The 23,617-nt window shown below is 45.9% G+C and overlaps 1 protein-coding gene across 4 annotated transcripts in view; it reads right to left on the bottom strand.

Moving 5' to 3' along the window:
• Positions 1 to 12,255: 12,255 nt before the first annotated feature.
• LOC132407639 (rab-like protein 6) overlaps positions 12,256 to 23,617 on the bottom strand; it is a 103,013-nt gene continuing 91,651 nt past the window's right edge. For 2 of the 4 annotated variants that reach the window (XM_059994426.1, XM_059994429.1), the window contains 2 exons: positions 20,174 to 20,232; positions 12,256 to 15,471 (listed from right to left, as the gene is read on the bottom strand). In XM_059994426.1, the coding sequence (XP_059850409.1) occupies positions 15,235 to 15,471; positions 20,174 to 20,232 (296 nt within the window). In that variant the 3' untranslated portion in view covers positions 12,256 to 15,234. Of the gene's footprint in view, positions 15,472 to 20,173; positions 20,233 to 23,033; positions 23,131 to 23,617 lie in introns of those variants that run through there. The other 2 variants (XM_059994427.1, XM_059994428.1) reach the window with 2 other exon arrangements.

The following is a 23,617-nucleotide window of genomic DNA, read 5'->3' on the forward strand; positions in this document are numbered from 1 at the left end:
TCTCCCCTATCTCCTTCGGCTCCACACATAGCTGTCCACTCTGGTTCTCTAAGGGACCAATTTTATCCCTCACTATCCTTTTGCTATTAATATAACTGTAGAAACCCTTTGGATTTATTTTCACCTTACTTGCCAAAGCAACCTTGTATCTTCTTTTAGCTTTTCTAATTTCTTTCTTAAGATTCTTCTTACATTCTTTATATTCCTTGAGCACCTCATTTACTCCATGCTGCCTATATTTATTGTAGATATCTCTCTTTTTTCTAACCAAGTTTCCAATATCCCTTGAAAACCATGGCTCTCTCAAACTTTTAACCTTTCCTTTCAACCTAACAGGAACATAAAGATTCTGTACCCTCAAAATTTCACCTTTAAATGACCTCCATTTCTCTATTACATCCTTCCCATAAAATAAATTGTCCCAATCCAATCCCTCCAAATCCTTTCACATCTCCTCAAAGTTAGCCTTTCTCCAATCAAAAATCTCAACCTTGGATCCAATCCTTTCCTTCTCCATAATTATATTGAAACTAATGGACCAGAAGTGCTCCCCAACACATACCTCCGTCACCTGACCTATTTCATTCCCTGACAGAAGATCCAACACTCCCCCTTCTCTATGTATTGCTGCAAAAAACTATCTTGCACACATTTTACAAACTCCAAATCATCCAGCCCTTTTACAGAATGGGCTTCCCAGTCTATGTGTGGAAAATTAAAATATCCCACAATCACAACCCTGTGCTTACTACAAATATCTGCTATCTCCTTGCAAATTTGCTCCTCCAATTCTCGCTCCCCATTAGGTCTATAATACATCCCTGTAAGTGTTACTACACCTTTCTCATTCCTCCATTCCACTCAACTAGCCTCCCTAGACGACTCCTCTGATCTATCCTGCCAGAGCACCGCTGTAATATTTTCTCTGACAAGCAACGCAACACCTCCCCCTCTTGTCCCTCCGATTCTGTCACACCTGAAGCAACGAAATCCAGGAATATTTAGTTGCCAATCACACCCCTCCTGCAACCATGTTTCACTAATAGCTACAACATCATATTTCCAGGTATCAATCCATGCTCTAAGCTTATCCACCTATCTTACAAAGCTCCTAGCATTAAAATAAATGCATTTAAGAAATTGTCCATCTCTTCCTCTCTGTTTATCTCTAACAGTACAAAGAACTTCACTGTCTTCTTTTTCTTCCTTCTCCCATGCATCTGTTCTTACACTCTGGTTCCCCTCCTCCTCGTATCTAGTTTAAATCCACTGGAGCCTCACTAGCAAATATATGCCAGTGATATTAAACCTGATTCTGAATCAGATGAAATGTTATGTTAATTAGATGCTGGGACAAACCTTTGAAAAAGATCAACTTGTAAAATTTCCTCACATCTGGATCCATCCAGAAATGTCCAATGCAGCAAAGATCTCCACACCCAGCTTAATCTGTAAAAATTTCAATCACTGGATAACATCATTAATCCAGTATATATATGAACAAGTAAAACATATCAAACTTGTGTTTAACAAATTTAAAAATACATCACTTGGATTCACTTGTAAAATAAAATCCCACTCAGGAATTTTCATGAAAAAAATCCCTCATCAGGATTCTCCTGTAAATCACCTAATTTTTATGTTAAAAAAAACTAAGATGGAAGCTCTTGTTTAATAAAAATACGCACTTGAGCTTATTTGTAAAGGAAAATCACGTATCTAGGCTCACTTAAACGAATTCCACTCCCGGTTTCCCTTGTAAAAATGACAAGGGATTTATTACTGTTTCTTTTCTATTCCCCTGTAAAACATCCACAAGTCGTATTCACATGGAAATTCCAACACCCAGAGTCATCTGTAATGCCTGTGGTTCCTAAGGTTGTTGTAGCTGGGGTGGTAGAGGAGATAAGCTCCCAGCAATCTCCCGATGGCGTAAGTCTCAAATAGCCTTGGGCTAGCTTCTGGCCTTCACGTCTGGCTTAGCTACAGTACCAAGCCTGGCAGAGCTGTCTCTACTGATAGGAGAAAGGACAAAGGTGGGTTACTGGCGCTTTAAATGCAGTCGCTTCGGGCAGATGGGGCTCGTCAGCCGCAGTTGGCATCTCGTCTAGGAGAAGGAGAGCTCCTCTCTCAACCCTCCACCGCCTTGTGGCTCTACCCATGCATGGAGAAGGCATTGGGAGTAAACCCCGAGGGAAAATCCAAAGCAGGAGTCCGTAAGGCAGTCCTATGTCAAATTCGGTGCTGACTGGCATCTCCTGCAAAGCCGCTGGTACCAAACGGTATCAGTCTCTGTATTCATCGGCTGGGTGTGGAGGGTGGGGAACCTGCTACGCGGACAACAGCTTGTTCTCTGTATTGTGCTGCCTTGACTTGTGTACTGGCTTGCACATCACATAGATGCTAGGATGCAATATCCACGGCCAACCCTGACCAATGTATCGCACATCTGGATTCACCCGTTAAAACATTCCACATCTGGATTCACTGTAAAATAAATTGACATTAGATTTGTATTAGTGGCAATGTGGAGGATCAGAGGGATTTTGGGGTCCGAGTCCATTGGACACTCAAAGCTGCTACGCAGTTGACTATGTGGTTAAGAAAGCATACGGTGCATTGACCTCCATCAATTGTGGAATTGTGTTCAGGAGCAGAGAGGCAACGTTGCAGCTATATGGGACCTGGTCAGACCCCACTTGGAGTACTGTGCTCAGTTCTGGTCGCCTCACTACAGGAAGGATGTGGAAACCATAGAAAGGGTGTAGAGGAGATTTACAGGTATGTTGCCTGGATTGGGGAGCATGCCTTATGAGAATAGGTTGAGTGAACTCGGCCTTTTCTCCTTGGAGCGATGGAGGATGAGAGGTGACCTGATAGAGGTGAACAAGATAATGAGAGGCATTGATGGTGTGGATAGTCAGAGGCTTTTTCCCAGGGCTGAAGTGGCTAGCATGAGAGGGCACAGTTTTAAGGTGCTTGGAAGCAGGTACCGAGGAGATGTCAGGGGTAATTTTTTACTCAGAGAGTGGTGAGTGCATGGAATGGGCTGCCGGCAACCATGGTGGAGGCGGATACGTTAGGGTCTTTTAAGAGACTTCTGGATAGGTATATGGAGTCTAGGAAAATAGAGGGTTATGGGTAAGCCTAAGTAATTTCTAAGGTAAGGACATGTTCAGCACAGCTTTGTGGGCCGAAGGGCCTGTATTGTGCTGCAGGTTTTCTATGTTTCTAGGACACCTGGATCCACCTGCAAAACATCCCACACCTGAATTCACGTTATATTTCTAACATCTTTATTAATCTGTAAGAAAACACAATCTCATGTCTGCATTCATGGTTTAAAAAGTTTTTATTGCTTCTGATGTTGGGTTTATCCCAATGCTGGTTTAATCCCTGATGTTGGCCTCACTCTTGGTGTTTTGGAGGAGGGTGGGAGAAGGGGGCTAGGGGTGTGGAGAATGCTGGGTAAGGGGTGAAGGTAAAGGGTTGTGTGCATGGGGTGTGAGTGTGGGAGGGGTGTGTGGGTGTGCAAGTGGGGGGTAGTGGGAGAGGATTATGCCCATGCATGCATGAGGGATGGGATGAACAGCTAGTGTAAGTGTGGCACTGACACCAGGGATCATGGTTCAGAGGTGCCGGGCCCGGATGTGGAGGGGGCTGCCCTGACTGTTGGCTTCACCCCTCCCAGCACTCACCCTAGGCCGTTTCCATGATGACTGCCGGGAAGCTAGAGCCGAAGTGGTGGATCCCTGGTTAATGACTCAACTGCTCCCCGCCATTCCTGGCAGAGGAAATACAGGAAAGTTGTCAGCTCCTCCCTCACAACCCACTTCCCCTGCACACCCTCCTCTCCCCAACCCCTCTGATCACAACCCCACTCCCTTACCCCCGTTCTCAACAACTCCAATTGATGATACAAGTATTGATTTTCCCTTCACAGATTGCTCTCCCAGTTTACTGGGGGTTCTGTCAGAAGGCTCTATTTATTATAGATTCCAGCATTTTCCATGTGATGAACACACCATTAGCTGCCTGCTTTGTCTCTCTTCCTTTTTCCACAGGACAGGACAGTGGTTCAGCTGCTCCATTCCAGCGTCGAGATCCAGGTTCAGTCCTGATCTTGGCTGCTGTCCATGTGGAGTTTGCACACTCTCCATGTTTGACCATGTGGGTTTCCTCTGGGTGCTCTAGTTTCACCCCGCATGCTGGATTGATAGATTAATTAGCTGCTGTGAATTGTCTCCAGTGTTGGTTGGACAGAGATGAGTACCATGCGATTAAAGGAGCAGAATGCTGGTCAGGCAGTGTCTGTGGAAACAGTGAATGTCCAGAACTGGGAAAGAAACTCGCAAGTTAGTCTAGGTGGCAGAGAAAGTGATGGACGGGTAGGGAAAGGGGAGTTCTCTGATAGGGTGAGGTAATGTGGCAGTTATAGGGAAAAATAAGCTTCTTTGCTGTGTAACATTGCACAGTCTGTGTAATGTAGAGTCTGTAACAAAGAGTCTGTGTAAGGTAGAATCTGTGTAACAAAGAGTCTGTAATGTTTACAGCCTGTGTGACATAAAGACTGTGATGTTGCACAGTGTGCTTAATGTAGAGTTAGTGTAACAAAGTCTGCAATGTTGCACAGTCTGTGTAATGTAGAGTCTGTGAAACAGAGTCTGCAATGTCTACAGCCTGTGTAACATAAAGACTATGATGTTGTACAGTCTGTAACATTGTGTAATGTACATTCTGTGTAACATTGTTTAGTCTGAGTATCTTAGCGTCTATTAATGTTAACCTCCATAATGTTGTGCAGCCTGTAAATCATCTAGCCTACATAATGTTGTACAGCCTGTAATGTGCTCCAGTCTGAATGTCATCTGCAACGTTATACAGTGTGTAATGTACAATCTGTGTAATGTTGTATAACCTATAACATCAGTTAGTCTGAATACGGCTTGTAATGTGTACTCTGTGAAATATTGTCTGTAATGTCTGGTCTGTGTACCATTATACAGTCTTGGTAATATTGTACAGTCAGTAATGTTATACAATCTGTGTAATGTTGCACAGGTCAGAGTGGGAAGAGGATGTGGAGTTAAAATGGTAGGGAACCTGAAACTCAGGGTCACTCCTGTGGACTGAGCACAGGAACTTCACAAAGTTGGTCTCTTTCTTCAGTATAGAAGAGGCCACGTTGTAAACATCGAATGCATTGGACAAGAGTGGATGAAACGCAAGTGAATCCCTGCTTCACCTGGAAGGACTATCTCGGTCTGTGGCTGGTGGGAGGGGAAGAGCTGATGTGCTGCACCTCCTGCAGGTTCCAATGGGACATGCCAAGAGATAGGGAACAGAGTGAAGCACACCCACCTACTACCCTCTGAACTGCTCTTGTAGCCACAATAACTTTTTGTCTGGCCAAGTTAACATTCTGTTCGGTGCGGAGTCCGGGGTTTGCTGACGGAGGCATCAACAATGGTAGTATTGAACTTCAAGAACAGGGACTAGTTGGATGTGTCTGCTGCCTGTATCATGGATGGAGGCAGCCCTTAACCAGCCAGCACCCAACACTGTCCTGGACAATTTCCCTGAGATTAAATCCACTGTGCCTTCGTAGTTTAATCCAGAAAATCTGTCAGTGGCCTGGGGTGAGTGGGCACACTGAGCTGTGACATGGGCAGTGACCCCACACACTGGGGTGTGACGGTGGGCAGTGACCCCCACACACTGGGGTGTGACAGTGGGCAGTGACCCCCACACACTGGGATGTGACATGGGCAGTGACCCCCACACACTGGGATGTGACAGTGGGCAGTGACCCCACACACTGGGGTGTGACATGGGCAGTGACCCCCACACACTGGGATGTGACAGTGGGCAGTGACCCCACACACTGGGGTGTGACAGTGGGCAGTGACCCCCACACACTGGGGTGTGACAGTGGGCAGTGACCCCCACACACTGGGATGTGACTTGGGCAGTGACCCCCACACACTGGGATGTGACAGTGGGCAGTGACCCCACACACTGGGGTGTGACATGGGCAGTGACCCCCACACATTGGGATGTGACAGTGGGCAGTGACCCCCACATACTGGGATGTGACAGTGGGCAGTGACCCCACACACTGGGATGACATGGGCAGTGACCCCCACACACTGGGGTGTGACATGGGCAGTGATCCCCACACACTGGGGTGTGAGAGTGGGCAGTGATCCCACACACTGGGGTGTGAGAGTGGGCAGTGACCCCACACACTGGGGTGTGACATGGGCAGTGACCCCCACACACTGGGGTGTGAGAGTGGGCAGTGACCCCACACACTGGGATGTGACATGGGCAGTGACCCCCACACACTGGGGTGTGAGAGTGGGCAGTGACCCCACACACTGGGATGTGACATGGGCAGTGACCCCCACACACTGGGATGTGACAGTGGGCAGTGACCCCACACACTGGGATGTGACATGGGCAGTGACCCCCACACACTGGGGTGTGACATGGGCAGTGACCCCCACACACTGGGGTGTGAGAGTGGGCAGTGACCCCACACACTGGGATGTGACATGGGCAGTGACCCCCACACACTGGGGTGTGACAGTGGGCAGTGACCCCCACACACTGGGATGTGACATGGGCAGTGAACCCCACACACTGGGATGTGACAGTGGGCAGTGACCCCACACACTGGGATGTGACATGGGCAGTGACCCCCACACACTGGGGTGTGACATGGGCAGTGACCCCCACACACTGGGGTGTGAGAGTGGGCAGTGACCCCACACACTGGGGTGTGAGAGTGGGCAGTGACCCCACACACTGGGGTGTGAGAGTGGGCAGTGACCCCCACACACTGGGATGTGACATGGGCAGTGACCCCCACACACTGGGGTGTGACATGGGCAGTGACCCCCACACACTGGGGTGTGAGAGTGGGCAGTGACCCCACACACTGGGATGTGACATGGGCAGTGACCCCCACACACTGGGGTGTGAGAGTGGGCAGTGACCCCACACACTGGGGTGTGAGAGTGGGCAGTGACCCCACACACTGGGGTGTGAGAGTGGGCAGTGACCCCACACACTGGGGTGTGAGAGTGGGCAGTGACCCCACACACTGGGGTGTGAGAGTGGGCAGTGACCCCACACACTGGGGTGTGAGAGTGGGCAGTGACCCCACACACTGGGATGTGACATGGGCAGTGACCCCACACACTGGGGTGTGAGAGTGGGCAGTGACCCCACACACTGGGGTGTGAGAGTGGGCAGTGACCCCACACACTGGGGTGTGACATGGGCAGTGACCCCCACACACTGGGATGTGACATGGGCAGTGACCCCACACACTGGGGTGTGACATGGGCAGTGACCCCCACACACTGGGGTGTGAGAGTGGGCAGTGACCCCACACACTGGGATGTGACAGTGGGCAGTGACCCCACACACTGGGGTGTGAGAGTGGGCAGTGACCCCACACACTGGGATGTGACATGGGCAGTGACCCTCACATAGTAGTGCTCGGATGGGAGTAACGGGCCAGCTGACGGTGGCAGAATATTTAGCGATCTGTTGCTCTGTAAACAGGTTTTTACTGACACCCAGCGGTTCAGTGATGCAAGTTGCCCCAAAGAAATGAACAGGGGTCAGAGGAATTCTCTTCCCTCCGGAGTTGATGGAAACAGGGATCGGGAGGTTTCTGTACACGGAAGGACTATGCAAACAAGGAGGTGCGTTACAGGTGTCACATCGAATGGCGGAACAGTCTCGGGGTCTAACGGGTCGCCCCAACCCTTGATCTTATGCAGCAAACACTCAGCCGCAGTTTGGCAAGAGGTTGAGATGTTACTGGGAATTCCGGCAACTGGCAGCTGATGTCTCAGTCAGGGCGGCTAGATCCAGCCACGTATGGCGAATCTTCCCGGTGGGATCCTGGGCCCCGTGGTCGGAATTTCCCTCTGGGACTGGGCAGCTCCGACTTGCAGGGAGCCCGTCCACAGTCGGCAGCCGAATTGGTGGGAAGCTCGCTGTCAAGTACCTTCACTGATGGACAGCGAGGGCAGGAGCGCACGGCCGCTCCTTCCTCTGCCTGGATTCCGCCGGACAGCAGCTGCTCCCGACCGAAACCGCCGGCTCTCCCCTTTCCCTGGCAGACTGCGGGACCTCGCTCACCGACCTGTTTCCCGGATGGGGCAACACACGTATAACGGTTAAAACCAGTAGGAGGCTGAGTCTGTCAATGAGCCCGACGCACCTTCTGTACCACCACAGACTTTGATTCTGTTAACGTTAAACCACAATATATCTGGACGTTAGAAATCCTGGGACAACCTTCGCCACCCGCCTGTTGAGAGGCTCTGTAGCAGAGTGTGTTCCCGGCGATGGTTGTATCAGTAAATACAGGCTCAAATCAGGACAGTGGTTCTGAGGTCAGAGATAGGTGGGTTCTTACTGAGAAGCCCAACGGGAGCGAAGGAGGGAAGCTGACTGGTGAAGCAGTTGATGAAAATGGTTGGGCTAGGACCGCAGCGTTTATAGATTGATACAGCACGGAAACAGACTCCTCGGCCCAAATCATCCATGCTCATCGCTACTAATTCCATGTGTCTGCCTTCGGCCCACCTCCTGGTACCAAGTGTGTTTTAAAAGTTGTAATTGTACCCATCTCTGTCACTTCCTCTGGCAGCTCATTCCATGAACCCACCACCCTTTGCGTGAGAAAACTTAACCCTCCGGGTCCCTTTTGAATCTTTCCCCTCTCCAGTTAAACATATGGCCTCTATTTTAAACACCTCTGTCATGGCCAAAAAACTGATTACCCTATCTATGCACCTCAGAATTTGATAAACCTCTATAAGATCACTCCTGAACCTCCTTCACTCTTTCTATATAATTCCAGTTCTCCAATCCCCAGAAGTGAATCACATCTTTCCATGACATGGCAAACAGAATTGAGCACAGTACTCCAAGTGTGGCCTAACCACTGATTTGTAAAACTGACACCCAACATGATATCAAACTCTTGTACGCAATAACTGATTAGATGAAGGTACACTGTACATTCGTCTACTTGTCACCACTTGTATCCCAAAGTCCAGCCATTCATCTGGTTGAACTTCCCACATTCAGTTGTCTGAGTTACAATTCCATCTGCCATTCCTTTGTCCACTTCCTCAGTTGAACAAGATAATGTTGTAATCTTGCTTCACTATATAGGCATCCACTAGTCTCAAGAGACCATGGATTTGTGCCTTGGAAAGTTTCCAGGGCACAACCTTGCAAGTCTCCCCTCTCCACGCCACCGATGTTGACCAAGGGAAGGGCACTAGGGCCGATACAGCTTGTCACTGATGTCGTTGCACAGCAATGTGTGGTTAAGTGCCTTGCTTAAGGACACAACACGCTGCCTCAGCCAAGGCTCGAACTAGTGACCTTCAGATCACTAGACCAATGCCTTAACCACTTAGCCATGTGCCAACACATCCACAAAATTACACAATACCACCAATTTTATTGTCATCTGCAAACTTCCTAACTGTGCTACCTAACCCACATTCTTTTCCATATTATTTAATGCATGTATGACAAACAACCATGGACCCAGCATCTATCCCTGGCTGGAGGCTTCAAGTCTGAAGAAGGACCCTCCACCACCACCTACTGCCTCAATCCTGCCAGCAGGTACAGGCTGCCCCAACCACTATCAACTCGCTTTTAAAAGCCTCACACTTTCTGGACCTGCAAACAACCTTTGCAAGTTCCTGTCTGATGCTGTCAAAATTAGCCTTGCCCCAATTTAAGACTTTAACTTGCAGTCACATTTGTTTTCCATAGTTAACTTGAAATGAACAGAATTAAAGTCACTGCTCCCACATTGCTCTGACATTTTGACTACTTGCCCAACTTCATTTCTCCCAGAAGTGCAGCTCCTTCCCTTGTCAGCTCACCTACACATCGCTTCAGCAATCTTTCCTGCTCTCACTTAACAAATTCTGCCCTTAAAACTCCAGTCAATATTGGGGAAGCTAAAATCACGTACTGATTGAAACCTCATTATTCCTAACATCTGCAACTTAACCTACATATTTGCTCCCCTAGTTCTCTCTAGATTGTTGGGGGAGGGTGCTATAATAAATTCCAAAGTGATCAACCCTTTTAAAAAAAATCTACTTCCTATCAGTATGTCCTCACTGGAGGCTCCCCTGGGACATCCTCTGCATGGTCACAATGTTCTCCAGCTCTGTCACACTAGATACCTTGAAATACTGAGTTGCCAGCCCTGTCCATTCTTCAACCGCTTCTGCAAAATAACTATAAAAGCCCTGTTCCATTTGCTGGTTTATGCTCTGAGCTCTCCCGCTTTACCCGAGAGGCTTCTTGCATTCAGTGGTTTGGCCTGCTGACTGGACTTGCTCACGTTGTCCTCTTTTATCTTTGGCTATACTTTAGGTCCCTCTCATCTGCCAGACCAATTTAAAGCCTCCTGAGTAGCTGAAGTAAGCTCCTCACCAATACACTACTTTCCCTTCCAGTTCAGACACAACCCTCACGTACAGGTCCCCTCTGTTCCAGAAGTGCTCCCAATGGTCCAGGAACCGGAATCTCCCCCCCACCCCCCACCTCAACTCCTGCACTAGCTCCTCAGCCACACATTCATTTTTTTAAAATCTCCTCCCATTTCTACTCTCACAAGTATGTAGCATCAGGAGCAATCCAGATATCAATCCTTGAGGTCCTGCTTTGTAACATTTTGACTCCCTCTATTCAGTCTGCAGAAGCTGATCCCTTTCTCTATCCGTTCCCTCAGCGACGTTCTAGGGTGAACTAAGTGGTTTCCAACAACTACAGTAACTCTTCCTGCTCAGCACGATACAATCCAGAGCACAACATTCCCTCTCAGTTTCTATAACAACTCTTCTTTGAGCACAAAGCAATTTCTGGGCCAAGTTCTAAGGAGCCAGCCCCCGTCCTTCCCTCAGAATGCTTCCACCCGCCTGAAGGAACTGTCCTTTAGGAGGGAGGAATTAGTCAGACAATTGCAGGAAAACCTCAAACACCAGCACCTGCTTCAGACTTGGCTGTAGTTCCAGGTAGCAGAAGACAATTGCTGGAAAATGATCACTGCAAACGGGCAGGAGGCAGAGCCATGAAGTGAGTTATTGTGAAAGATTTTTTTTTATTCATCACCTTATGTGTGATTCAAAGGAAGATGCAGCAAGCATGAAATGCCAGTAATTTTACTGCCTGTGTTCTGGGATCTAACAATCCCATTCCTCTTAGGAAATCTGAATAATTCATTACCCAGAATTGCAAGATTGCCTCTGATAGCTGACCCTAAAGCTGCTGGAACAGCAGTTGCTTCCTCTCCAACTTGGCAAATGGGATTCCCAATTGTAGGAAGCCTGATCTCACATCCTCCCGATATCCTACTTCCCCAGTTCAAGGCCCCCACCATGGCCCTAGACTGTCTTCACGTACCACCAGAGTGAAGCTGATAGTGTAGTTCTGGTCATCCGCTGCCATTCACATTCAGTGACCACCCTTTGCCAGTACAGTGACTGCCACCTTCCTTACAACCCAACAGGGAACAGCACACTTAGCACCCAACCTGGGCCATTTCTGCTATGCATCTGGCCATCGACTTGATTCTGCAATTGGAGTTGGATGTCAGAGGGACAGTCACCTCTCCTACAGGACAATGGCAACTGACATCAACATCTTTCTGTGCACTGGTGACTACAATCACACATCTGTAACACCCCCTCTCCACCCATTCCCAAGTATTTCCTCACAGCCTGGATCTTGTACCATCCTCTCCTCCTGCAAAGTTCTAGGTTCAAACCCGCCAGATTCTCATGTGTGTAAATGTGTCAGCACAGGAACAGGCTCTTCAGTTCTGCATCTGTACTGAATACAATACCAAATTAAACTGCATCTCTTCTGCCTGTACATGATCCATATCCTTCCAAACTGCATTTTCATGTGTTTAAGAGCCTCCTGAATGTAATTGTTGGATCTGGTTTCCCAGCTGCCCATTCCTGACCCCCACTACTGTGTTTAAAGAAAAAATGCCCCGTGCACCTTTAACCTTTTCCTCCTCACCTTTAATACATGTCCTCTATGACTTGACACTTCTACCTGGAGGAATATTCTATCCTACCTGTGACCTTGCATAATTTTAAGTTCAAGGACACTAGGGGGATGTCATGCAGAATATCAATAAAACCGAGACAGAACACTCATCAGGCCAGACTGTTAGCAAGAAAATATGTTTTTTTGTCTTTAATGCAGAAATATAATTGAAAATGTTTACATGGTGCAGGGGAAGGCTCCAAACTCTCTCAGCCCTGCTGTGACAGGTCACATTCTCCAAGGCAGAAGCCAGTGGTGGGGGGGGTCTTTGATGATGTAATTCTCTGCGTTGCTGAATGCTCCATTTGCTTTCCACAGAATTATAACCATTAATTAGCACCATCACCCACCAGCCATACTGGAAAACAAACATCTGATCCTCCAACAGTGAAGGCACCAAAGTCAGCAACATTAGAGCACTCCAGCCCGCCCTGCCACGTTAGGGAATTCCCTACATCAATTTTTTTTAAACAAAGACAGAAAATGCTGGTAACACTAAGCAGGTCACACAGCATCTATAGTGAGAGTAAGAGAGTTAACTTTTCAAATTGATGAGCCGACTGGCTTAGAGGAATCACTTGGACCTGAAACTTTATGCTTTTTATTCCCCCACAGATTCTGCCAGACCTGCTGAATGCTTCCAGCAACCTCTGGTTTTGTTTTGGATTTCCAGCTTCTACAGTTTAAAAAAAACATTTTCATGTTTTAAAACAGATTTGCAGTTGGTGGGTTTCACTGACCGGGCTGGCACTGCCCACCGAACAAAGCGAGCTGTGACCGGCTCTGAAAACCTGGCGAGGCTGGCGATTTCCTTCCCCGAGGGACAGGAATGAACTAAAGAAACAGCTTACCTGCATCAACAGGGAGTGGTATTCAGAGTAAATAAGAGGTTTCAGTTAGTGGGAAGGGCACGAATCAGAGTTCATTAATTTAGGATCTTTGCAGGAGCAGCTGAAGGCAAGGTGTGAACATTTACTGAAGTTAGCTGAGACTCTCTGGAACACTTTGTAGAGTGTGGGACCCCATGGTGTAGGGTCAGCTGAATTTCACAGGCTAGCAGTACGATCTGATGTTTGGTCTCTGCTTTACTCTGCCCATTCACAGTCTGGAAGTGCTGCCCCCCTGGACACCCCAGCCCTCCTGCAGCTTGGTCAAGGCAACTCCATGAATGAGAGTTTACTCTCTTCAGCAAACCTCACTAAGCTATAGCTCTTCTGTTGCCCTTCTACAACCTCAATGGCATAACGGGCCATAGAAGCTAACTATGGATACGACACCACAGCAGAAAGGGCCCCTGCCTGCACACAACGTGTGGACGTGAAGACGGAACAGTTCGAGACAGTGCTTTACTAATGTGTCACAGTTCCCCACTGCCTGCCCATGGGTAAGGGGAGTGAATAGACACGGGCAAGGGAGCAGTGAGGGCAGACTGGTGACGGATGAACTCAGTCTTCAATTGTTGACACCACTGCTTCATTGCTCCAGTCACTCTGGTTTGAGCATGACCTCGGGCACCAGCACGGTCTTCCTGTGACCACATGGTTCTCAGTTTCCTCCCACATCCCAAACACTTGTGGTTGGGAGGTTAACGAGCTGCTGTAAATTGTCCCTAGGGTGTAGCTGAGGAATAGAATAGGTTAACTGGTTTTGGAGAGTGGGGGAATACAAGGGGATATTGGGATTGGAGTATATGGGTGCCTAGAGGTCGAAGCAGGCTCAGTGGGCCAAATGGTCTGTTGGTGAGTTATGACCCCACACCTCCAATGACAGTGAGATTGGCAAAATATTTCACTAGCAGTACATGTAACAAAAGACTTCTCCTGTAGTGAATCACTGGAAAATTTGGGAAAACAAACTAAAACTGAGCAAGCCAGTGCAATAACTTGAGAGCTGGCAATTTCTCCAACCGTTTATTCTAGAGGGAAACTCAGGATACAAATTCTACTTGGAGCGGATCAAAAGGGTGGAGTCACATTAACTCCCTCCCATTGCTGGTTTCATCCTGGGGCCATGAACTCTGACCTCTGCTGGGCTACTGATGTCCCATTCACATGGGCTCACCCTATACTGCTCGTAGTCAGGGACAGCAGCATGCAAAGGAACCATGTTAGATCAGGGAAATGACTGGCTTTACATTCTGGTAGTTATCTTGATGGCTATAAAAACTCTACACTCAACAATTAGATACTAATCATTCCATTTTTATTTGAAGCTGCCTTAATTACACTGATTTTAATCAATTCAGTGGTAATGGAAGTCAGAACCACACACTGAGAACCTGGTGAAACAGGTTTTAATTACCCCACGGGACTACGCTCATTAACCAACCCCGACATACCCACTGTGAGTGAATGGGCAAGAGGCCAGTCATCGACAGCTCAGCAGTTTGAAGAGTCAAGGGCGGGTTAGTGTATCCAAACTCTTAGTGGTTTAGGGTTCAAGGATCCAGTCAGTACAACTGAAAAGAAGGGCAAGGGAAGGCATAGTTTTGTTTTTAAGAGTCTTTAGTCACAAGACTTCCATACTGCCTGAGTTTACTGCCAGTTTTAAAGGCACAGGGCCAAGTATGAGTTGGAGCATTGGTTCAGTGCTGTAGATCTGGTGAGTTTCCAATTTACATGGGAGGGGTAGGGCACTGAGCCATTCTTACCTGGGTACAAGCCTGAAAGCGAGCACAGAGCACGAGTGATGGGTTGTCCGCAGTCAGGGCGACATTCCAAATCCAGATGGTAGAAATGCAACAAATTCTGATGAAGGTGAACTTTACTAAAGACTAAATCCACCAGTTTCAACTTCAAGAAATCCACCCATTTCTTGAGAAATGTGAATGTAAGCTGCCGTAGGGGCCTGTTTAAGCTTGAAGGCAGCCTGGTTGAAGCTTTCAATTCAGACCCTGACTCACCTGCATCGATACACAATTCGACACATCCTTTCCAGCACTGGGGAATACTTAGAGACTCGTGATGGAGGTTGAGTGGAACAAGGAGTACTTAGGACAAACAGCTTCTGCCACAAAGCCAGGGCACATGCTTTGCACCAGTGTTAGAGAGAGACTGAAAGTGTGGAATGGACAGGGTTGTAATACCAAGACAAACACTAGTACTGATGACCAGTCTATAGCTCCTCGTAGTCTCCTGTTCCCCTGCTCCTTGCATGATTATCGCCACTGCCAATCAGAAAATTCTCCAAATCGTCCATATCCGCTTCAGATTTGTTCTTAGCCTTCTTCTTCTTCTTTTTCTTCTCCTTCTCTCCTTCGGCTGTTACTTCTTTCTCCTTTTTCTGCTTCTCCTCTGTTGCTTCTCTACTTTTCTTCGGTTTGTGCCTCTTTTTTTCCATTTTCTCATCATCCTGAAAAAGCAGAGTGTGAATTGGGGTTCAGAGCTGCTGTCCACAGATGGGAAAGTTCTTGTAATACCTTCAGCATTTTCATTAATTCTAATGCAATCTTTTCCTGCTACATTTCCCACATTACATTATTTCCCATTTTGTACTACCTTAATGTACCTGCATGGATTGATACCTGGAAGTATGATGTTGTAGCTATTTGTGAAACATGGTTGCAGGAGGGGTGTGATTGGCAACTAAATATTCCTGGATTTTGTTGCTTCAGGTGTGACAGAATTGGAGGGGCAAGAGGGGAGGGTGTTACATTGCTTGTCAGAGAAAATATTACAATGGTGCTTCGGCAGGATAGATTAGAGGGCTTGTCTTGGGAGGCCATTTGGGTGGAATTGAGGAATGGGAAAGGTGTAGTAACACTCATAGAGGTGTATTATAGACCGCCTAATGGGGAGTGAGAATTGGAGGAGCAAATTTGTAGGGAGATAGCAGATATTTGTAGTAAGCACAATGTTGTGATTGTGGGATATTTTAATTTTCCACACATAGACTGGGAAGCCCATTCTGTAAAAGGGCTGGATGGTTTGGAGTTTGTAAAATGTGTGCAGGATAGCTTTTTGCAGCAATACATAGAGGTACCAACTAGAGAAGGGGCAGTGTTGGATCTCCTGTTAGGGAATGAAATAGGTCAGGTGACAGACATATGTGTTGGGGAGCACTTCGGGTCCAGTGATCACTATGCAATTAGTTTCAATATAATTATGGAGAAGGATAGGACTGGACCCAGGGTTGAGATTTTTGATCGGAGAAAGGCTAACTTTGAGGAGATGCAAAAGGATTTAGAAGGAGTGGATTGGGACAATTTGTTTTATGGGAAGGATGTAATAGAAAAATGGAGGTAATTTAAGTGAAATTTTGAGGGTACAGAATCTTTATGTTCCTGTTAGGCTGAAAGGAAAGGTTAAAAGTTTGAGAGAGCCATGGTTTTCAAGGGATATTGGAAACTTGGTTCGGAAAAAGAGAGATATCTACAATAAATATAGGCAGCATGGAGTACGAGGTGCTTGAGGAATATAAAGAATGTAAAAAGAATCTTAAGAAAGAAATTAGAAAAGCTAAAAGAAGATACAAGGTTGCTTTGGCAAGTAAGGTGAAAATAAATCCAAAGGGTTTCTGCAGTTATATTAATAACAAAAGGATAGAGAGGGAAAAAATTAGTCCCTTAGAAAATCAGAGTGGACAGCTATGTGCAGAGCCAAAAGAGATGGGGGAGATTTTGAACAATTCCTTTTCTTCGGTATTCATTAAGGAGAAGGATATTGAATTGTGTAAGGTACGGGAAACAAGTAGGGTAGTTATGGAAAATATGATGATAAAAGATGAGGAAGTACTGGCGCTTTTAAAGAATATAAAAGCAGATAAGTCTCCAGGTGCTGACAGGATATGCCCTAGGACCTTGAGGGAAGTTAGGGTAGTGTTATGAATGTACCACAATTCTGAGGGGCCGAAGGGTGCGGGGTAGCCCCCTCCTTTGTGAGAATTGCAAGATCACTGTTGGGTTGGGTCAAGGGGCCCAGGAAATGAGAGAGAGACGTGCAGAATGTCTCGTTTCCCCGGCGATGAAAATCTATAGGACATGGCCATTGTCTCCGGAAGGCGAAGTTGTGGATTGGAGACTATGCTACGTGAACGCCCTCAGGCAAAGTGGGCTAGTTGAGGGAGAGATTGCATCACCCCCAACCTGATTGACATCTACGACCCTGCAAGTCAGGATAAGAGGGTCTGTAGGAACAGTCCCTCAGATGCACCAGAAGAAACGTTAAGCGACCACGTAATAGCAGGAAGTCATCTGAAGGAGGCCACGTGCGTTCAGTTCCGTTGCTGGAACTGGTGGCTGGAACCATGGAAAACGGCTTTTAGCTAACAACGGGGAAACCCACTCCCCTGACTCAATGGATTGGCATCATAAAAGACCTGGGCAAGTTTAAACCGCCTCGCTCTTAAACCTAAAAACGTTTTAACGAACTAACAGTGACTGTTATGTTTCCATCGGACAATACATTATCCCCTAGACAACGATAGAGCTATTTCTTATTGGTTATTATCATACCCGCGCTTTAGATTTAGTATTGACGACGTATATTATATGTTTGCATTAATCTTATTTTTGTTCCTCTTTATCAATAAATACTTTTAAAAATAGTACCATCAGACTTCAACGGACCTCTCTATCTTTGCTGGTAAGTGACCCAGTTACGGGGTTTCGTAACAGTAGAAATAGCAGGGGCTCTGACAGAAATATTTCAAAAGTCATTAGAAATGGGGATGGTGCCGGAGGATTGGCGTATTGCTCATGTGGTTCATTGTTTAAAAAGGGTTCGAAGAGTAAACCTAGCAATTATCGGCCCGTCAGTTTGACGTCAAGTGGTGGGTAAATCAATAGAAAGTATTCTTAGAGATGGTATATATAATTATCTGGATAGACAGGGTCTGATTAGGAACAGTCAACATATATTTGTGCGCGGAAGGTCATTTTGACAAACCTTATTGAATTTTTTGAAGAGGTTACTAGGAAAATTGATGAGGGTAAAGCAGTGGATGTTGTCTATATGGACTTCAGTAAGGCCTTTGACACGGTTCCGAACGGAAGGTTAGTTAGGAAGGTTCAATTGTTAGTTATTAATATTGTAGTAGTAAAATGGATTCAACAGTGGCTGGATGGGAGATGCTAGAGAGTAGTGATGGATAACTGTTTGTCAGGTTGGAGGCCGGTGTAGAGTGGTGTGCCTCAGGGATATGTACTGGGTCCAATGTTGTTTGTCATATACATTAATGATCTGGATGATGGGGTGGCAAATTGGATTCATAAGTATGCAGATGATACTAAGATAGGTAGCGTTGTGGATAATGAAGTAGGTTTTCAAAGCTTGCAGAGAGATTTAGGCTAGTTAGGAGAGTGGGCTGAACGATGGCAGATGGAGTTTAATGCTGATAAGTGTGAGGTGCTACATTTTGGTAGGACTAATCAAAATAGGACATACATGGTAAATGGTAGGGCATTGAGGAATGCAGTAGAACAGAATGATGTAGGAATAATGGTGCATAGTTCCCTGAAGGTGGAATCTCATGTGGATAGGGTAGTGAAGAAAGCTTTTGGTATGCTGGCCTTTATAAATCAGAGCATTGAGTATAGGAGTTGGGATGTAATGCTAAAATTGTACAAGACATTGGTAAGGCAGAATTTGGAGTATTGTGTACTGTTCTGGTCACCGAATTATAGGAAAGATGTCAACAAAATAGAGAGAGTACAGAGAAGATTTAATAGAATGTTACCTGGTTTCAGCACCTAAGTTACAGAGAAAGGTTGAACAAGTTAGGTCTTTATTCTTTGAAGCGTAGAAGGTTAAGGGGGGACTTGATAGAGGTATTTAAAATTATGAGGGGGATAGATAGAGTTGACGTGGATAGGCTTTTTCCATTGAGTATGGGAGATTCAAGCAAGAGGACATGAGTTGAGAGTTAAGGGGTAAAAGTTTAGGGGTAACACGAGGGGGAACTTCTTTACTCAGAGAGTGGTATCTGTGTGGAACAAGCTTCCAGTAGAAGTGGTAGAGGCAGGTTCGATTTTGTCATTAAAAAAAAAATTAGATTGGTATATGGACAGGAAAGGAATGGAGGGTTATGGGCTGAGTGCAGGTCGGTGGGACTAGGTGAGAGTAAGCGTTCGGCACTGACTAGAAGGGCCGAGGTGGCCTGTTTCCATGCTGTAATTGTTATATGGTTACTTGTGTATGGAATTATCTGTCTGGATGGCGTGCAAACAAAAGATCATCATACTCTTCAGTACACGTGACAGTAACAAGCCTATTACCAACATTAACTAAACTTCAAAAATATTTCAGAATGCCCCAAGGATGCTGACGATCTATAGAAATGCCATAAAGAAAAGCAACAAAGAACCGGAAATATTAAATCACAGATTAAACTGTGGACATAATATTTATATAAGGATTCTTATGTTCAGAGGGAGAAACAAACTTACTAGAATCTTTTATAACTGTGTCAGAAATCTCTATATGGTGTTGTAGCCTTCAGCATCAGAACATTACTGTGAATGGCTTATGTAACCCATTAAACACTCCTCTATCCAGGGGCCTGGCCACATAGAACTGAGGGAACCAGCAATCACCAAAGCCCACAAACTGGACAAGACCTCAGGTTTTGGTAAACACACACTTTCCCCAAAAGCCACCCCCTAAAGATTATGGCATTCCTCTAGACTCTGGATAAACCAAAAGGTCCCACAGTCTATCTAATACTATCTGTCAAAATACTGTCTATCAAAGTATTATCCATTTTTTTTAAATATAGGGAAGGCAGTAATTTGCAGTCAGCAAGACGTAACACACAGCAGTAAGATAAAGGTCATAGAATCTAAAATAGTATCACAGAGTCATTAAAGTTTATCTGAACAGGCAGCTGGGCTTGGCTCCCATACTGCATCTGAAAGACGGCACTCACCCAACAAGACAATGGATTATCAAACTGGATTATAGGTTAAGGTCCTTGGAATGCAACTCTAACCTGATCCTCCTGACTCAATGTGATCATGTTTTCTTTCCCTCCACCCAACTCCATAGCCTGCCTGTACTTTCTGGGCCCCTGCCTCCAGAACATGCAACATTATTCTCTGCTATGGAAAACAATATACCTCTCTCACTTTTTTCTTCTTTTTCTTCTTGTCTTTTGAGGAAGCCTTACTTGTTTTTTCTGTCAAGGAAATCAAAGACAATTTCAGTCAACTGGTAACATGTAATCCAGGTTACGCTCTCCAATAGGAGGGAAGGTAAGGGAATGAGGGTAAGTAACACTTTACGTTTGTAAGAATGCAGAACTATCTCTGAAAGCTGCAACAGCAGAAGTATATTTGACATTCTTTATACAAGTATTTAAAATTTCAAGTATTTTTTTACCTTCCTCCTTGAAACACATGAATTTTGATCTTAACTCCAAGCCTACAGTCCGAGTTAGTGTATAGGAGTCCCAGCCAAAGACAGACATCCTGACCCTGTCAGCCTAAGGAAGGCCACTTCCTGCTTGGGAAATCAAGGTCAGATTTCCAGCCTTTGATTCAAACAATGGAACCATTGTACCACCACTCCACAGTTACTTTGGGTCTATTTAAAGAGGAGGTTAATAGATTCTTGATTAGTAAGGGCAAAGCTTACAGGGAGAAAGCAGGAGAAAAGGATTGAGAAGGAAAATAAACCAGCCATGATAAAATGGCAGATCAGATCAAATGGGCCAAATGACCATTTCTGTTCCCTTGTCCTATGGTCTCAGAGTTCCATTCTCACAAACCCACTGACTCCTACTCAATGCTATTAATGAGGCGTGAAAGAGTCAACCTGACTTGTGACTATCCAGGAGTGGAGGAAGGTGGGCAATGCCAGATGGCACCGGTGAAACACAATGACATGTTACAGGAAACTTACATAAACTTCTAAATATATTTCTGAACTACTCTCACTGCAATCTGCATCCTATAATTTCCCCTTCTGTAACATACTTTTGAGCCATCTTAATGAACTACCTATTTCACGATTTGAACAACTCAGTGGACTTAACTCTCAAGCTTGCAGGTATGATACCTTCAAACCAACAAAGGTACATCACCATGGCCAAAAAAGAGGGAAGAGGGGAGGATTCCAAGCCAGATTAAAATGCCGGGGTATGAAACCTCCTCTTCCCAGTATCTTGTTAGCAAATGTACAGTCACTGGAGAACAAGATTGAGGACCTAAGGGCAAGATTACTGTATTGGAGGGAAATAAGGAATTACTGCGCTCTATGTTTTATGGAGACATGGCTCACTCTAGACACGCTGATTTGACAATCAGACCTGAGGACTCCTCAATACACAGGATGGACCAGACTGCTGACTCAGAGAAGACAAAAGATGAGCATCTGTGTTTCATGGTAAACTCTTTGTGGTGCTTGGACGCAGCGATCTTGTCACACTTGCTTCCTCGACCTGGAACATCTAATGATTAAGTGCCAACTGTCCTACTTACAAAGAGTTCTCCTCCGTGATCCTGATCACAGTCTACATATTGTAAAAGGCCAATGTTAAGCAGGTACTCAGTGTCACCATCAGCAAACAAGAAATAGCATCATTCTTGGGGACTTCAATCAGGCTTGTTTGAAGAAATCTCTCGCCAAATATCAGCTTATCACCTGCAGCACTGGGGGGCCTGACACACACGACCACTACTGTACTACGATTAGGAACACCTACCGTTCCATGCCTAAACTGCATTTCGGGAAACCTGGTCACTTGGCTGTCCTCCTCCTACCCGTATACAGGCAGACGAGCAGCTACAGGGATTACTCTGAGCTGGTGGACTGGGCCACGTTCAAGGACTCAGAGGGTCTGAACGGTTGTCGTGGACTTTATTAAAAAAAAGTCAGACAAGTGTGCCCCCACAAAATCACTCAGTCTTCCCAACCAGAACCATGAGATCGCAATCTGCTGAGGGCTAGATCAGTGGCGTTCAGGTCTGATGAACAAGTAAAATTCAAAAAGTCCAGCTATGACCTCCAGAATGACATCTCATGTGTGAAGTGACAATTCTGGACCAAACTTGATTCACAAAATAATGCTCGACAGTTGTGGCAGGGCCTGAACGCCATCACCTCCTAAAAAGTAAGATCAAGTGATATAGGTAACAACGTTTCAATCCCAGATGAGCTCGATGCCTTTTTTGCTCACTTTGATTGTCAAAACATGAAGGCACCTTCATGAACTCCCACAGCCTCTGATAACCCTGTGATTTCAGGTTTGAGGCTGATGTGAGAGTATTCTTCAGGAGGGTGAACTCACAGAAAGCATCCAGCCCAGATGGGATACCTGGCTGAGTACTAAAGACCTGTGAACAACTGACTAGAGTATTCTCAGTTATCTTTAACCTCTCACTTCGGTGGCATAAGGTTCCCATTTGCTTCAAGGATACTTGTGTCTAATAATATGGTAACCTGCCTCAATGATTATCGTCCAGTAGCACTTATGAGGGGTGATTGATAAGTTCGTGGCCAAAGGTAGAAGGAATCAGTTTTAGAAAACCTAGCACATTTATTTTTCATACATTTAACTTTTAGTCCAGTGGTCGTGGAGCATACGGATCCCCTCTTTGCAGAAATCAGCGCCTTGGACCTCCAGAAGTGGTCCACAGCATGGGGTGATTGATAAGTATGTGGCCTAAAAGTTATTAACTTCTAACTTTCTGCATTTTCACTCAGAGTTGAACTGCATGTGCATGTAACTGTAAAACTCATCTCCTTCTACCCTAGGCCACCAACTTATCAATCATCCCTGCTGTGGACAACTTCTACAAAGAAGAGATCCATATGTTCCACAACCGCTGGATTAAGTGTGTACATGTTGGAGGGGACTATGTTGAAAAATAAATGTGGTAGAAATTGACTCCTCCTACGTTAGGCTGCGAACTTATCAATCACCCCTCATACATTAACTGTGATGAAGTGCTTTGAGAGTTCGGTGTTTGAACATACCAATTCCTGCCTGAGAAGCCACTTGGATCCACTCCAATTTGCCTAGCATCTCATCAGGTCAGCAGAAGATGTCTTTTCACTGGCTCTTCACTCAATCCTGGAATATCAGGGCAGTAAAGATGCACAGATCAGGATGCTCTTCATTGACTACAGCTTGGTATTCAATTGTATCATTCCCTCAAAACTGATCAATAAGCTTCAAGGAGGCCCCAATACCTCCTGGTGCAATCGGATCCTCGATTTTCTCACTTTCAGACCCTAGTCAGTTCTGACTGGCAAAAACATCTCCTCCACAATCCCCATCAGCACAGATGCACAAGGTTGCGTGCTTAGCCCCCTGCTCCACTCACTTTATACTTGTAACTGTGAAGCTAAACTCAGCTCCAATGCCACATTTAAGTTTACTGATGACAACCTCTCACTCAATGTCAACAAGACCTGGAAGCTGATTATTGAGTTCAGGAGAGGGTCCATGAGCCAGTCCTCATCAGGGGACTAGAGGTGGAGTGGATAAGAGAATTCATCAGTGTTATCACTTCAGAGGATCTGCCCTGGTCCAGCACGCAAGTGCCATTATGAAGAAA

This window comes from Hypanus sabinus, chromosome 18 (genome assembly GCF_030144855.1).
Source record: "Hypanus sabinus isolate sHypSab1 chromosome 18, sHypSab1.hap1, whole genome shotgun sequence".
Lineage (NCBI taxonomy): Eukaryota > Metazoa > Chordata > Chondrichthyes > Myliobatiformes > Dasyatidae > Hypanus > Hypanus sabinus.